Source organism: Danio aesculapii, chromosome 15 (assembly GCF_903798145.1).
Source record: "Danio aesculapii chromosome 15, fDanAes4.1, whole genome shotgun sequence".
Lineage (NCBI taxonomy): Eukaryota > Metazoa > Chordata > Actinopteri > Cypriniformes > Danionidae > Danio > Danio aesculapii.
Genome location: NC_079449.1, coordinates 39,028,305 through 39,046,597, shown reverse-complemented (window position 1 = coordinate 39,046,597; position 18,293 = coordinate 39,028,305). Strand labels below are relative to the sequence as shown.

General features: G+C 34.6%; 1 protein-coding gene across 1 annotated transcript in view; it reads right to left on the bottom strand.

The window, feature by feature from the left end:
- rtn2a (reticulon 2a) overlaps positions 1-17,919 on the bottom strand; it is a 36,468-nt gene extending 18,549 nt beyond the window's left edge. Inside the window, 4 exon segments of the mRNA XM_056473456.1 lie at positions 10,446-10,622; positions 14,713-15,195; positions 15,299-15,352; positions 17,862-17,919. Coding sequence (XP_056329431.1) covers positions 10,446-10,622; positions 14,713-15,195; positions 15,299-15,352; positions 17,862-17,919 — 772 coding nt within the window.
- Positions 17,920-18,293: the final 374 nt, after the last annotated feature.

Below are 18,293 nucleotides of genomic sequence, written 5' to 3'. Positions count from 1 at the left end.
TATGAACTATGATCATACTAAAATATCAATAAAAGTCACTTTACTAAACTGAGTTGAATTTTCAACATCAAAAGTCGATAGAGATCAAGCTCCCTTAATGCAATTCACAACCGTAAATAAACGGAAAACAGTTTTATGATACAGAAACTGTTCGTTAACAGATATTTAAAATAAACACGGTTTATTTTAGTTACCTAGAGCGAAACTGTTGAGTTTTACTATTTTCGAATCTGATCTATTTTAAGCTAAGCTAAGATGAGCATTTTTAACTTAGCTCAGCTTAGCATAAATCATTGAACTTGAATAAACCATTGGCATCTTTCTCAAAATAAGAGTTTTGATAATTATCCTCTGTAGTTACATCATGTACTTTTCATTTTCTTTAGGTCTTGATGTACAGTTGAAGTCGAAATGATTAGCCCTCCTGTAAAATTTTAATTCTTTAGTAAGAAGTAAGTTCTGTTTAACGAAGAGAAATTTTCTTCACCATTTATTTAGACATAATAATTTTAATATTTAATTTTTCTACTAAATATCCAAAACATATACAATACATATTTTATTTTTCTTTAAAAAAAATTGCTTATTTTGCAAGACACTAATATTAAGCTTAAAGTGCCATTTGATGACTTAACTAGATTATTATGTTGATTGGGTAGATTAAGATAATTAGGAAAATTATTGAACAACCCTTTATTCTTAAAGGGTTAATGATATTGACCTTAAAATTGTTTATAAAATATTTAATAGCTGCTTCCAATCCAGTCAAATCAAATGGAATAAAATGTTCCCCAGAAGAAAATAAATATTATAGGAAATATTGTGAAAAAAATTATTGCTCTGCAAAATAATATCATTTGAAAAATATTTTTAAAAGAATACAAATTCCACAGATGGGGTAATAATTTTGATGTCAACTGTATGATGCAACTACAGAACAGTCAACCTTTAAAAAGGAAAATTATCTAACATTTTGTTATGTTTATGACACCAAATACAGGTGTTTATTTGCTCTAAAACGTTTTGAACTTGTCCACTTGTGACTCCATCCTGACATCATTAAAAACACGTTAATACCTGGTGGAAACAGAAGCCTGAGTGCTGTGGTGGAGAAACAATTGAATTAGACTGAAATGGTGTTTCAGTGCTTTAGTGTTATGGTTGGTTACAGTGTGCTTGCTTTTAAAAATCTAAAGTCTGTGACATTTTACTCCTCCAGTGTTCCCAAAATACTCCAATGAACTCCTACAGCATCACTAAAGACACAGCGGCACGGTTATCCTCAACAAGCCACAAAATACACATAAAGCTGCATATGGCATCTATTAAATATACTGTTTGATAAAAGATATATAACTGATTAAAAATATTTTATTAAATAACTGATTTCTTTTATCTTTGCCATGATGACAGTAAATAATATTTTTCTTGATATTTTTGAGACACTTCTATTCAGCTTAAAGTGACATTTAAAGGGTTAACTAAGCAGGTTAGGGTAATTAGGCAAGTTATTGTATAACAATGGTTTGTTCTGTAGACTATCGAAAAAATATATAGCTTAAAGGAGCTAATAATTTTGACCTTAAACTAGTTTTTAAAAATTAAAAACTGATTTTATTCTAGCCGAAATAAAACAAATAACACTTTCTCCAGATGAAAAAATATTATTAGACATACTGTGAAAATTTCCTTGCCCTGTTAAACATAATTTGAGAAATATTTAAAAAAGAAAATTAAATTCAACGGTGGGCTAATAATTCTGACTTCAACTGTATGTATATATACATATATATGCATATATACACAACTGTGTATATAATTGAAAAAATTTAAAATGTTAGTAGTATTCCGATAAGTATGAACAAATATGTACAATACATGTTTCTAAATAATTCAAGTCATTGCAACTTATCTAAATACTAGTGTAATTAGTGTAATAAATAAAACCTGGTAGGAATTATCAGAACAATTAATCAGTATTTAAAAAATTAGAACTATTATTTAATGAATAAGACTAGTACCTAATAAATGAAAACTAATCTAATCAACAGGTTCTGAATGTATTAAATATATATAAAACTAGTATATAATAAGTATGTCACGTAAGGGTCTGGGACAACAGAGGTGAGGATCCACATGTGGTTTATTAAGAACAGTAGTCAGACAGGCAACGGTCAAACAGGTAGCATAAAGCTCATCCACGATAACAGTCAAAACAGGCAAAAGGTCAGCGCAAATGGCAAAGAATCAAAACAAACCGTAAAACAAAGCAAGGTTCAAAACACGGCTAGACATAGGCAAAGAAAATGCTTACGTGATGTTTTAAAACAGAAATAAGACTCAGCAATGATGTGTGTGTGTGCTGTGTTTATAGTCCAACTGATTAGTCTTGAACTGCTTCAGATGTGTGTTTGCAAACATGGGTAATCTGGACAAGGTGTGTGAGTGAAGTGCATGATGGCATTTGTAGTTCATTAATTAGTTCAGATATGTAGTTCTTTAGCAATCTGCACAGACTGGATCGCTGGTAACCACGACAAAGTATGTGTGAGTGCTAGTATGTTATATAGAATAAATAGATAATACATTTTACTATACTATACTATACTATACAATACTTTACTATCACTAATGGTGTGGGATATGTCAATAGCCAGGTTTCTATCTTAACGTGAATCTTTTCAAAGTTCGCAAAAAATAAAAAATAAAAAGCCTAAATGTGATTCAAGTTTTTAGAGTGGCTGACTATAGTATTGGTAACCTAGTAATCAACAATAAACAAGGAAATCATAATGAATTCACATGAGTGTAATTTTTGCTACATCAGAGTATATTCAGAAAATGTGTTTCCATCTCCCCTTATTTGCATAAATCTTTTTTGCACAAGTCCAAAACGACCTCAAGAATGCTTAAAAAAACTTTTTTTTGGTAAATTAAGAGATTATTTGTTATTCCTATTACTCATTTCTCATTTGATACTTCAAAATGTGCAGTAACAAAGGTTGATGGGATCTAATACTCCTCTAATTTAATGTGTGAGAAGCTTAGTAAGATACCAAAGCAGGTTGTATATTGCGTTACCAAAAAAGGAATTAGATCAATGTTCTTAGATCAACATCCTCCTTTGCCCTGGAGCAACAATATTCAGATCAACCAATCAGATCTTAAGGTAAGGTTTAATGCTTAAAATCCTTAACAACCTATCATTTCGGGCAGGGTTAAGAATAGCACCGGTACACAAAAACCAATGGATGTTATTTCTAAAACAGTCCTAGTTTCTCATTTTTTGTTTTCCATAGAGATATTAGAAACATGAATATTAAAATACAAACATTTATTTGGAGCAAATAGTATAAGGAAATTATTTATAAAGACACTGTGTCAAACAATTATGGATAAATATAATGTATGGACTTAGAAATGTTAATTATGTTCAGTATATAGACAAAATATATTCTCTTTTTTTCTTAAGACATCTAGATATAGAGGCCAAAGACAAAAAGGTGTTTTAAACATCAAACAGTAATTCAATAGTGATAAATATTCATGTACCATAGAAGCAGCTTTATTTTTATTCCTTAAACATTATCATACTATAATCATACTGTACAGACTATCAAATATGATAATAACAATGATAATAATAATAATAATAATAATAATAATAATAATAATAATAATAATAATAATAATAATAATAATAACACATTTTATTTATAGTGCGCTTTTCTCAGACCCAAAGCCATAACAGGCATACAAGGCAAACAAAGCAGAACAATAAAAACAGTAAAAGAAAAGACTACAATAAAATATGAACAATTAAATTCAATTGGATGACAATATTAACACAAATAATCAAAGTTAAAAGCAACTGTAAAAAGGTAAGTCTTGAGAAGTTTCTTAAAACATTTCAGAGAAACAGAATGAGATATACTTAAAAGGACAGTTCATCCACAAACTATGGTTCCAAAAAGTGGTTCCAAACCGTTTCCTTATTCTGTCAAACACAAATGACTATATTTTGAAGAATGTTAGAAACTGACAACCATTGAGATCAATAGGACAAACAAATAGTATGGAAGTCAATGTTTAAGGAAGAAATAAACAGGTTTGTGTGAAAAGGTAAGAGTAAATGATGGCAGGATTTTCAGTTTTTCATGTCAAATGTTGTACAATAGTCTACAATTTCTATCATTTAAAGCATTTGATGACATAAGAAGACTGTAATCAAGGACCAAAGTGCAAATTTTTAATTCAATGTAATATATTTAAGCTTTGCTACTCTCCTTCAGATTTCTAAGGTTTTACTAATTTGTGAGCAAGTATATGACCCATAAATTACTATATTTATATAGTTTGAGACAGTTATATATCATCCAATGTGCTAAAGTTGTATTTTAGTATGATTAGCTTCTAGAATTATGGATAATGCTGATTTTTTAGCTACTGAATAATGCATTGAAAATGCATTGAAATAAAGTAGACTAATGGCCTCAACAAATTAATTAACAACCGCATAGCTCAAAATAGGTTTATTCAAAATTAATTACCTTATGGAGGATATGAATGTGTTTTTTACGTCCTGAACCAAACATTTGCATTTAATAGAAGCCTTTGTGGGACATATTATTCTATTGTAAATGTATAAAGCAGAAACATAGATATGGTTCTACTGTGCCTTAGATGGAGTTAGTATAAAACGGGAGATGAGGTGACACAGTAGTAAGGTAAGCTGCTGTTTATAGGCTATATTCCTGCACAAGGATTGTCACGATTAACTAGCTCCTCCCAAACCTTTGTTTAGAGCTCTATGTTATATTAAACACTTAAGCATTATGTTACAAGGAAGAATATCAATAGTGTAAATAATTGAACGGTCAAGATTGTAATGGATTAAAAAAATACTAGTAACAATTTAAAATAATGGTCTATTAGTTAATGTTAGAGTTAATGTTTTGTACATACTAACATGAACAAACAATTAGTAATACATTTATTATGGTATTCATGGTATTTGTTAATGTTGTTTAGGTTAACTAACGTTAGTTCGTGTTAACTCACTGTGCATTAAATAATATTAACAAGCTCAATTTTGGATTTTAATAATGCATTAGTAAATGTTGAACTATGATTAATTCATGCTTTACAAGATTATTCATTATTGTTAGTAAATGCATTAACAATAACTAGTGGACCATCACTCTACCTAAATACCTTTAAAACATTGCACACATATCATTTTAACCATTACAACTTGCCTGTGACATTTTTGTGACATGTTCTAGTAGTATTTATTGGTTTTAAAATGCCACCATAAAAGGCAACTAATTACCAGTAAACCTACAGGACAAGTACAGTCTCCATTAAAACCAATATAATTTTCATTATAACCATAAAAACATTACAAACAAACACTGAAGCAGAATGTTACAGTGAAAAATATCAATATAGTAATGTAAAAACAATAGAACTAGAAGATTGTGTAACATAAGGAAGCTGACAATGGAGGTGTGGATCCACGTGCAGTTCTTTAATAATAAGAGTAGTCAGCGAGGCAATGGTCACAAACAGGAGCACGTGATAAGAGTACTGGCAAAAGGTCAGGTTAGGCGGCAAAGAATCAAAATGGTTAAACAAAGCAAGGATTGATAAACAAGGAAGAACGCTTTGTAATGTTACATGGGGTAAAACAAGACTCAGCAATGCGTGTTGTAAAGAGAAGTGTCTTTGTAGTCAAGTTAATGATTCACTGAAGAGCTTCAGCTGTTTGTCTGTGTGTGTCATCATCAGTTATCCGGAACAGGTGTGTACTATGAACATGTGGGATTTGTAGTTGTTTTGGTGGCAGATTTGTAGTTCTCCAGCAGTTTGTATGGACTACTGTGCTCAGCATATGTAAGTACACCCCTCACAAATCTTAAAAAGCTTATCTAACAAAATAACTTACGATAAATGGTCCAAAAACTTGTACACCTAAATTTATATGTTATAGAAAAATATTAAATACAAATTTTAAAAATCAAGAGCAAAATTTAGTTGAAATTTCATTCATTCATTTTCTTTTTGGCTTAGTCCCTTTATTAATTCGTGGTCGCCACAACGGAATGAACCGCCAACTTATCCAGCATCTGTTTTATGCAGCGGATGCCCTTCCAGCTGCAACCTATCTCTGGGAAACATCCATACACACTCATTCACACTCATACACTATGGACAATTTAGCTTACCCAATTCACCTGTACCACATGTCTTTGGACTGTAGGGGAAAGCGGAGTACATGGAGGAAACCCATGCGAACGCAGAAAGAAAATGCAATCTCCACACAGAAACGCCAACTGGCCTGGCCGAGGCTCGAACCAGTGACCTTCTTGCTGTGAGACGACAGCACTACCTACTGCACCACTGCGTCGCCTAGTTAAAATTTTGTAGGTTGTATTTTAAATTTTTTTTTGCAATATTTTGCTTGAATTTATTTGTATTATCTTTCAATTTCTAAATATGTTTGGGGACTAAAATATTATTTTAATAAATATATTTGTTTAATAAATCTGTTTTGTTTAAATGCACCAAAATACATAGCCTACTGTATATTCACTGAGAAATTAATAAAAATATTCATTTTCAAAAAGGGGTGTACTCAATTATGCTGAGCACTGTAGATTGCTGGTAATTGTGACAGATTGTAACGGATTACACTTCAAATACCTTTAAAAAACATTGCACACCATCGCATATTATCCATTAAGTCCTGTACATTTTTATGATTTGAAGTGTGTTTTGGGACATATTAAATTAAGATTTGTTTGGTTTTAACATGACACCAATAGAAGACAAAAAAATATCAGACCTACAGACCTAAAGGACCAATACAGTTTCCATTAAAACCAATATAATTTCCATTACAACCATAAATTCTGTAATGTTTTAACTGTTTTTATATAAGCAGGGCATGCAGCATCTGAATCAAAACTTTTATCGAAATCTGAATCATCCAAGACATAACCGAGCCATTGAGGCTAAATGAGTGGGTGGATGGGTGGGTTTAAGTTATTGTTGACAGGGAGACAAACTGCAAGGCGTCTTTTGGGCTGACCTTGGCTATTTTTAGTCAGTGTAGGAAGGAGGAGAAACTAAGAATTTAAAGTGGTCTCTAAAAGCACCTGCTGACAGCACTCAACCTGCATCAATCATTTCTTGGCTTCAAGAACTGTACATAACGTTACTCCCAGTAAAGACTTCTCAATCAGAAGACTTCTTAGTGTTCTTAAAGGGTTTCATTCACAGAAAAAAACTCTCTATCTTGTCTAAACGTGCTAGTATAAGCAGGGCGATAGCTCAAAGGCTAATACCGTGGCTAATCCATTCAGAATTACCTCAGCGCTAATGCCATTCATGTTGACGCTGAATGGTGGACCTAGCAGCAGGTGGATGGACTATTTATAACCTGAACGTAATGTGTAAGAGCCCTCTAGCTTCATACACAACTGTCTATTGTCATGGCAGGTGGCCTGACTGACTTATTTGACGTAGGTAGCTTTAGCAAACTTGCTCAGCTTTAGCAATAGTGCTATCTGTATGTAAACAAACGCAAAGCTAATGATATTACAAAACTAGTTAACCAAAGAAGTTCTGTACTTTCAGATTTAATGAAAATGATTAACAGATTTATGTTCCGTGTTCACTTTTGATCAGTAAAGTTAGCAATAAAAGCATTTTGTTTTATTTAATAACAGCCGAATCACAACCCAGAGAAAGTGTTCAGTATCCTCCTGCAGGGTTTTGTCTTGAGATAATGACAGTCTGACTACATTATCTCAGTTATTACAAAGCTACTTGCTAACTTAATAAATAAATGGTTATGAAATATAAATTTTAGTTGAAGAGAGATGCCACAGAGGTAAACAAGAGAAATGTGAAAGAAGCACTGCTATGTGGGTCTTCAGTTGATTTGGTTTTAGTTCAGCAGGCATATACATATTCTATTTCAATATGTTGTTAATTTAGATATATCTTACCCTCATATCATAGATAATTTACCACCATTATGCCTACCAAGTACATATTGTACATGCATAAACACCTACTATATAGGTGTACTACAGTATAATGTCATACATTTGAATAGATACTAAACTACTACATTTTCATTCATTCATTCACAGTGCTTGGTCTCAAGCAATATCACACATTTATCTTAGTCGCATAACCAAAACAAACATGCTTGACTGTAATGACAACATAGGATTCGACTCAACAATCATATTGTAAAAGGCCCAGTATCTTAGGCTTACCCTCACCTTTACAGCTCATTTTAGAGTTTTCATGGGCCGATTCTTCTCTCGCCTGTGTCTATGTGTCCCTGATCTTGTGTGAAACCCCTCAAGCTGTTTTTGGCTGAGTCTGCTCTGTCAGCAGCCCCCCTGGCCCAACAACCCAAAAATAAAACTGCACAATTGTACCCGCCCTATTAAAGAAGACAGAGGCACTTAGGCTGAGGATACAAATACACTCACTCACAAACATCTACATACTGTACATCTGCCCGGTGTAAGTTCAGTCAAGTTAATACCATGTTATACAGTAATACCATTGTAAATTGATAACATACACTACTAAAATCAAAGGGCCTAACACAGACTTTTCACAGAGATGTTATTTTGGTTCTCTAATTCAGAAGTTAAAATAATAATAAAATTTTTTAATAATCTAAAGTATGCTTTTCAGACTAGGTGCCCTAAGTGACTTTTTTGAACACAGTGTCCCACAGTGCACTTGCAGCCAATAAGAAGTAATGGGCGTGTCTAGAAGAGGTATAAAAAGTTCTGATTGGGTCATGGGTATTTTTATTTTGGTGTCCTAAAATATCAGCATCCTTTATAAATCACTAAAAGAGTGCTTTAAGAAAAGTGTCCATGAACCATTTTGAAATTGATTTGAATTTATTTCAAAGTTGAACAAATAAGCTTTCCATTGATACACAGTTGGTTAGCATTCAACAAAATTTGGACGAAAGACCATTTTGAATATGCTGAATCTGTGGGTTCCGAAAACTCTAAATATCATTGAGAAAATCGACTTTAATGTTGTCCAAGTTCTTAACAATGCATATTAATAATGAGTAAAAGATTTTTGGAATAAAATAAAACAACATGTGTAATTTTGACTGTGTAACAATGCATTGTTGGCTATCTTGACAAATATACCCATGGTTTTGTGGTCCAGGCTCACAAATTGATTTAATTTGTATTTTTTTAAAAATAGCGAAAATACCCCGTAAAAAAATCCTTTAACAATTGTTTTCACAAATTATTTTGCATTAAAGTCATCTGGAATGGCAAAGAAAGCATTCTTGCAGGACTCCCAGAGTTCATCAAGATTCTTTGAATTCATCTTCAATGCCTCCTTCATCTTACCCCAGACATGCTCAATAATGTTCATTTCTGGTGACTGGGCTGACCATCCTGGAGCACCTCGATCTTCTTTCAGGAACTTTGATGTGGAGGCTGAAGTATGAGAAGGAGCGCCCTCTCCTGTGGTGTGTAATGTAATGGGCAGCACAAGTGTCTTAATACCTCAGACTGTTGATGTTGCCATCCACTCTGCAGATATCTTGCACACCCTATAATAAATGTAACCCCAAACCATGATTTTTCCTTCACGAAACTTGACTGATTTCTATGAGAATCTTGGGTCCATGTGGGTTCCAATAGGTCTTCTGCAGTATTGATGCAGTGATGATTGGGATGCAGTCCAACAGATGATTCATTGGAAAAATCTACCGTCTGTAGACATGATCAACTACAAGTCAAGTTATTATTTGTTGCTGGGATACGACAAGACTGGGATATGACAAGACATCAGGTAGTATACAGTACAGTTTATCACGTTTTCAGTCATTGTTACCATTGCCCGGGTTTACTTGTGTTTGTTGCTTGACCAGTGGTCATAATAGGCCCTGCTGTAGGAGCACTGGCTAAATGAATAATGTCTATAATGTAAGTTTTGGAGGCTCTTCATAATTAATATTCAACAGTGCAATATAGCACCATTTTGCCAGCACCCTTCTAACCTCCATGATGGAAACGCATGCCATCCGTAATGGATGTGGGGTGTACAGCACATGCAGACAGCATGACTCTGCTTTCACTGCTCTGTGAGGAATAATGAAGACGCACTGGCCAGAAATCCACTCAGCCCATTGTAGAAACAGCCCCTGGAGTGCATTACCATGGCGATGGAAACTGTACTCTCCAATAAAATGCGAGCATTTGTGTGCATGTGGGAAGCCTATGCTGCCCGTGAACAACAGAAACCATATCCCCAGGATCTGCTTTACATATTGACATATTGAGTAATGAAGTGCTGTCAGAAACTAGAAAAATATGTCACTCAAGCAGTCGTGGAGAATCAGATTATTGCTCTTAAGATGAGAAGTGCAGTCTAACCTGCTATCTGGATGTGAATAGTTGGTCCCTCTGATAGGCTGAGAGTCGAGAACCACTGCTTGCAGGTCTGCTCTTCCTGAGTGTTTGGACCAATGGACGGAGGCATTGTATGTGATGCGTCCGCCGTCTGCAGAGTGGCTGTGGCAACAGCAGGGTCTGATGCAGGAAGCTGCGGTACTGTCAAGATAATCCACAATTATTCATCAAATATTATTTGAATGATTTATTTAAAAGAATAAATAAAATAATCAAGGCTTTTTAAAACAAGTATGTGTATATACATAACAAAAAAATATTAGATTAAATAAATTACACCTTTTAAGCATATTTTAGCTGTTACAAATACAGTGCTCAGCATAAATGAGTGCACCCTAAAGAGTTTCTATAGGATGCTTTACAATAATATATTTGTGTATAGTAGTCAACGTAGTCATGTCATCGGGCCATGAACATTTGCTGTGTGCTATCAAACTATTTCATAACTGTAACAAGAGGCAATTCAATCATAACGTAATGTTAAAACAGATATCATAGCATTATTTATCAACATGTGGCTATTTTTGTATTCTCGGAAGCTATGGAAATAAAAAATGTAAAACAGGAAATACGTTGAGACCATTGTATTTGTTTACATCCCTCAAAATGGTCTATACAGATACACATTAAATTAGTCAGTACCTAAGCCCAAACTTGAACAAATAAGGATAACATTCCAAAAAATTACTAAACCCAAATTAATATGTTGGTAGAAAATCTTAAATAAAACTTTTAATAAACAGGTAAAATCAAGGAAACATAAAAAATAGAAATATAGCTAAAAATCTGTAGTTTTTGTTTTATTTATTTATTTATTTATTTTTTGTTGTTTTTGCAGTCTCTCATTTATATTTAATTGTGTTATTTTTCTATTCCTAAAGATGTTAGGTGACCAAACTCTTATTTTATCGGGCATAACTGTTTAATAAAAATAAAAAATATGTCTAAATGCATCATAATATATTGGCTCTATTAACTGAGAAACTGATAAAACTATTCATTTGTGGTGCACTCATTTATACTGAGCACTGTATACATATAAGCCTAAAAAACTTTAATGACATACAGTATTTAGAAAAGAGCACTGATCAAAATTAGATGCAATGGTTTGGTGGTGTTTTCTGCAGCAAGAGTTTGGCCTCTTATGAAACTTCATGCCAGATTGAATGCAAACGATTATCAGAAGCTCCTATAGGAACATGTGGTTCCAAGACTGTATTTGAATGGTTCTGAGGTTGGGGTTAGGGATTAGGTAAGTTAGAGCGATATTACAGCTTCATATCAAACTACTCCACATTACAATTTACACTAGTAGCAAAATCTGATAGGTAGCATATTGCATCATCAAAATTTGCTACCTACTTTAGGTAGAACAATCTGTCAAGGTAGGACAAATCGACAGAACACCAGCATTCTTCACTCAGACTACTTTTACACACAATGTGGTCAAAACATTTTTCCCTTGCTTTTTAAAAAATTATAGTTTTCAAATCGTTCCAAGTGTAAACATGTGCAAAAATGGCTAAAAACCCTTTTCACTTGTGTATTAAAACCAGAGGACAATTTAACAAATATTCCTGCTGTTGGACAACATCATGTACTTTTGAGGCTTTTTTAAGCAAGAATGTAGTTGTTTAGATTGCAACTATGCAGTTTATTTATAAGGATAATGCCTATTTTTAAATATTTATAATTTCTGAGAGACAGCGTGTCGGCAGCCATTAGCCTGCCACACTGAGCTAACCTAAGATGCTTGACATTGCCTATCCACTTGATGGCGCAGGACCGCATATTAAGCCCTTAGAAGTTTAAAACAGCTTTCTAACTACAGCTGAACAAGTCATTATTATACTTTTTTCCAGGAGTCTCCCCTATTTCAGACCAATCTCCCGCAAGCCTCCCGTTTTGTTATTTCTCCTGGAAAACTCCCGTAATTTCACCCAACACCCCCCGTTTTTTTTTTTTTTTTTTGGTACAGTCTGTAGCACCCCTGTAGCACCCATAATACAGTTACTAACACCACAGTATAGTTACTTTTCTATCAGATTTTCTGAGACAAATGTTGGCAGGTATGCTGGTAAGATGATTTGGAAGTATTTATACCATATAACTGCAGTGTATTGACTGCGAAATGGGACTCAGGAATATATCAGGAATGTGTGTTGTGTTGGCAGAAAGAAGGAAGAAATGCCCACTGTGTTTAGCAGTTTTCCTTATCGCAAACACAACAGCAGCATTTTATGTCAAGTTCAGCCTTATAATCTTAAAATGTGAGCAAAATCACCTGTTTTTTCATCATTTTAGACAATACGCTTGAGAATCATTAAAATGCTAGCTCTAAAGTGACGGTGAATTAGTAACGGCTTCTGCTGATTTGACATCAGCTGCAGATGTGACTGAATGGCGGAAGAAAATAGTTCCTAATACAAAAGGGTTTTTAGACTCTCCGTGATTGATTTTCTTTTTATATACACGATTATATATATATATATACATATATATACAACAGTTCTGTCTGGTTCTTGAATCTGATTGGCTAATAGATGTGCGATATTCTACAAATAACAGCTCTTGTCCAGCCTCTTCACCTGTCAGCTTTGTGTATTACTCCACCTACATACAGCAACAAGCAGAGGACACTCTACAGTTCGACAAATATTGCTGCCGTTGGACAACATAAATGTACTTTTGAGGCTTTTTTTTAGGAATGTAGTTGTATAGATTGCAACTATACAGTTTATTTATAAGGATAGTGCCTCTTTTAAATATTTATAATTTAGAATTTTTCGAATTCGAATTTAATTACTGTGATATCTTGATTGCAACAGAAAAATACTAGGAAATGTCTCTAGACTGTTGGCATTTTAGGTCGTTCAGTCTTATAATCTTAAAATGTGAACAAAATCACCTGTTTTATCATCACTTTAGACATTACGCTAGAGAATCATTCAAATACTAGCTCTAAAGTGACGTTGGTGAATTAGTAAGTTTCTGCTGCTCTGAAGTCAGCTGCAGATGTGAATGAATGACTGAAGAAAGTAGTTCCTCATACAAAAGGATTTTTAAACTTGATTAAAAAGGATTTTCTGTTTTATATACACAACTATGCCATTGAACTGTTGTATGAATGCAATATCACACTTGTAGCAGTGGGATATGGTTGTATATCATCATTGGTGGGACACTAAGGCCCAATCCCAATTCTACCCCATAGCCCTTCCCCTTACCCCTCGTTTTGCACGTTCACGTCAAGGGGTAGGGGTGTCCCAATTCTCTTTAGCTTAAAGGTGTAGGGCTAAGGGGAAGGGGTGAATAGCGCTTCAAACGAAGAATTTTCGGGACCACACTCGAAACCAAGAGGTAAGAAAATTTCCCAGAATACACCAGCCACAACGGCAGTATTGCTGAACCCGAAAGTAAGGAGATTATTATTCATTATTATTCATCCTTATTATGAATTTTTACAACAAACTTATGTTTTAATATATTCCTAACCGCGTTCATGTTTTACCGTCATGCTTAAAAAAAACGCTAAAATAATAGTTCCACAACATTCTCTCACTCGATGACACTCGAATACCCTGTCAGAAAAGTCTAGTGGCTGGGAATGAGCTTTTTACAGTGTCTGCTATAATGTTATTGTTGTATTCGTGTGTTTACATAGGTGAATATGGCCACGGTGTAAATGCACAGTATAGTGACGATCTTATTGTCACATTAGATCATTATGATAAATTAATATATGCCTTCAGTGATTTCCTGAAGATAAATACTAAAAATTTAAGCAACTGGAATAACTACAGCAGTCACGATCGTCTGATCTCATATGAAGCAAGAGATCGTGATGACATCTGATGACGTGTGCAGGTGCTGTAGCAGTGTCCCAATTCTTTAGGGTAAATTTTAAAGCCCTTCCCCTTCACACTTGGTTTTAAGGGCCAAGGGGAAGGGGAAGGGGTAGGGGTACAAAAATAGAATTGGGATTGGGCCTAAGGCATGCCACCCTCCGATGCCAGTATACAGCCATATCGCGCTGCTGCTTTTGGGATATTGCTCATATAGATAAATAGTTTATCTGTTAATAATTATCTCATTGCTAATGTTTTGAATTAACTTCCATGTCTCAATCAAACTCTTCCCATCAGAAATTTATGCTTGAATGCAAGTCATTGTCTATTTTGAACATCATATCCTGCACACATGCAAATATGGCTGTAATTTTAAAGAGCACCTGTTATTTGCTCTTCTTGTTGAATGCACATTAAGTTGTAACTCTGGATGCCTGAGATCTTCTCCGCTGTGTCCCAACTCCCTGTTTCTTTATCCTGAAGCGTCTCCAGACTCTGTGTCTCTACAGTCCATGTCTGGCTCTCCTCCACGTCTCCCTCCCCGTCCAGAGTCAGGAAGGCATGAGGGTCCCACTCGACAGCAGGCGAGTCTGGAGGTGCCTGTGTCTCCAGAGTATCCGTGCGGTGCAGTGACCCGCGGCCGCTCCTCGGCCCAGTCCTGCGGCGCCCTGAGTCTCTCCGTGATGAGCCATCGCTCTCCGAGAAGGCAATGTAGGAGAAGGTGAGCTCAAATGAGTTCTGACGCGGCGTCCCCCATACGGATGAGCTGCTGAGACATGCATCGTCATCCTCCAGGCCTTCGTCATCCTCATCTGACCATTCTCGGGCCGTCTGCAGCTCGGGAAAGTCGGACTCCTCATTTCCACCTGAGTGAACATGGTGTGTGTTTATGACTGGGCTATAATAAATGTGGATATCATGGCCTGTATATTTGAATTACATTAAATATCTTGTATTTGAAAATGTTACCATCTGAGCAGGGAGGAGTAGAGTCAGGTGTTGAGTTCACTGTACCGAATTCCTCTGAAAGCAAAAACCTATCATGAGGCTTAATATAAAGGAATCACTTTTCATCTATATGAGAAAAATGTTTAAGTCAATGTTCTAAGATATGTGACCTTGGACCACCAAACCAGTAATAAGTGTCAATTTATGGAAAGTGAGGAGTATACATCATCAGTTGACTAAATATTATTTCCATTGTTGTTTGGTTTGTTAGGACTGGACACTATTTGGCTATTTGAGATATAACTATTTGAAAATAATAAGAAAAAAAATTATATTGCGCAAAATCTCATTTAATATTGTCAAAACAAAGCTCAAATTGATGCATATTACTAATCAAGAATTAGATTTTGATATATTTTACTTTAACTTAGTTTTTATTGATACATATTAGACAGAGAGCCACAGCCCCAGATACAAAGAATAAGAAAACATCAACTGTTCCAATCTAGCAGCAGAACACAATTAGCTCATGTATATATATAAAACACAGACCCTGGTGCTTATGAAAATCTTCACCCTGACAAGAGTTTTCAAAAATGTGGGTTTCAGTGACCTGATACTTTGTGTGTGGACGAACAGCTAAACCATGTTGAAAAAGCAGCAATTTAGACAATACCCATGTCTGTGTGGAGAGCAGGGCTTAAGGTTGTGACTGAATTTGGTTATAGTTTTGTGTTTTTCTTCAGTGATTATGCTTCTTTTTTTAACAGTAGGAGTTCATTATCTCTGTGTTATTTTAAATCTTTGCAGGAGAAGTTTATTTTACTCTGATGTTTTGCTGTGTATCAAATTGTGTTTACTTTGAAGTAAAGATATCAGTTAAAGGGTCATTTTTAAATGGAGTATCATGAAAGCAAAAAAAAAAAAAAAAAAAAAAACATTAAACAAGGCCAATAACCTTAACTTATTAACTTATTAACATACTATTTCGTAATTTGCCATTATTTTTGTACTAACAAGGTATTTGCCTACCACGCTTATTTATCTCTTCAAAGATATGTTTTGTTTGGTTGAATCTAGAGGCCTTCATGATTATGTTGATATATATTTGTAAAAAAAAAAGTTTTTTATTACAAGAAAATTGCCTTTATTTGGGAGGCTTTGCCTCCATTTTGCGTCCTGGAATTAGGAAGTTGAAAACCTCATGTCACAGGAAGTAAATCCATTCTTTTTTTTTTTTTTCTGAAATCTATTATTTGGTTGTTTGCTTGCATGTCATTGAGAAATTAAACATGGATTACATGTAAAAAAAATTACTTATAAAAGGAAAATGGCAACTATGAACATCGACAGCTATAGTTGCCGGTGGGATTAAATGGGTTAAAACAGGACTTTAGAATCTCATTATAAATCCATACTTTGAAACACATCTGCTATACTATTTAAAAAAAAAATAATTGTTTCATGTCGGTCAAACAGTTCCTGCTAAGAATAAACTGTACAGTGGCTCAGCCAGCTCATGTCTATTTGAATATTATGGAGGTCCATAAAAGAGATCTGAGATAATAAAACTCTGAGCCTCCATTTTACATAGGAATGACTGATACAAACCAAAAGACATACCTTTGTTTAGATCTTTAATTGAGAAACGTCCTTGCTTTGCTAACATATGAATATAAGATTTTAATTTTAGTTGTAGGTTATAGAAAATGCATGGTTGACAAAGTAGTGGTTGGCATGGTAGTGCTGGTTTAATATATTTGCATTCATTGCTATGTTGCATATATCCTTTGTTAAAAAATATTAAGCATGCCAAGATATCAATTTCTTCTAGAGATTTTTTCAAAAACAATTTCTAGAGATCTCATAGAAGAATCATTGTTGGTTCCCCAATTAACAAGTGAACATCTTTATGTGTATAAAATGTTCCATGGGTGTTAATGTTTCTTTTATGAAACCAGTAATGCTGATAAAGAACATTTTGTGAGAGAGAATATAGGCAAAACAATTCAAATAAACAATATTGAGCCATGTAGTACATGTTAATTACTTTAATTCATTTGTATTTTGTGATTTGTCAACCCTTTTATCTTTTTTAATTGAAATGAATCATAATATTATGTATTTGTTTCACTAAAATTACACCCAATTTAAATGGTTAAGTACGCAGAATAAATTCAAGAACATCCTTAAGACATTCCCATGGAAAGCAATAGATCTTACAATCTATTAAGACGCACAGTATTACATTTGTTGTAACCTTGATCAAATCTGCTGTAATCAGCAGTATTCAATGTTTACATTCACACACTATAGCGCAAATTAGACAACTGTTACACCAAACCACACCAAATGATTGCTAACAGCAACAATATATCATAGAAAATGCATTAGTACACAGAACAAGTGTCATGCAGATGCAGCATACATGAGCTCAGAGCGAGTACACACTGCAACATCAGCAAAACAGACAAGTGAATGAATGAGAGATGGAGCAACACACAACCCAGATCAAGCATCAGACACAAAGCATCAACACAACAGCCACATACAGAGAGGCGTGAAGAATAAAGGCAGGACTCACTGCAGTGGGAGAACCCTAAAACCTGACCCATGCTCCATCAAGGCACCGCTGGGCCCATCCAGTCTGGAGTCCCCCTCTCCCTGTATTTAATCTGCCTCTCGCTGTGTGCTCTTCATGCACCCCTCCCTCATTTAATGCACTGCTGCTGGTCTCTCTCTCAGCCTCCCTCCCTCTCCCTCTCTCTCTTTTTTCATCGCACGGCCCCTCCCAGATTCACTCGCTCGCTCTTTCTCTGCTGCAGCCAATAGATGCTGGATGGAGAGCCCTGACTGTATGTGTGTGCGTGCGTGTGTACGCGTATGTGGTTTACAAGAAAAAATGTGTTTAAATGATATACACAAATGTACAATGACATTAGTTTGGCCTAGTTGTACTCTATTCAGCTGGTTTATAAGGACAATCCCTGTCTTTGTAATTCAAAACATTTAAAAA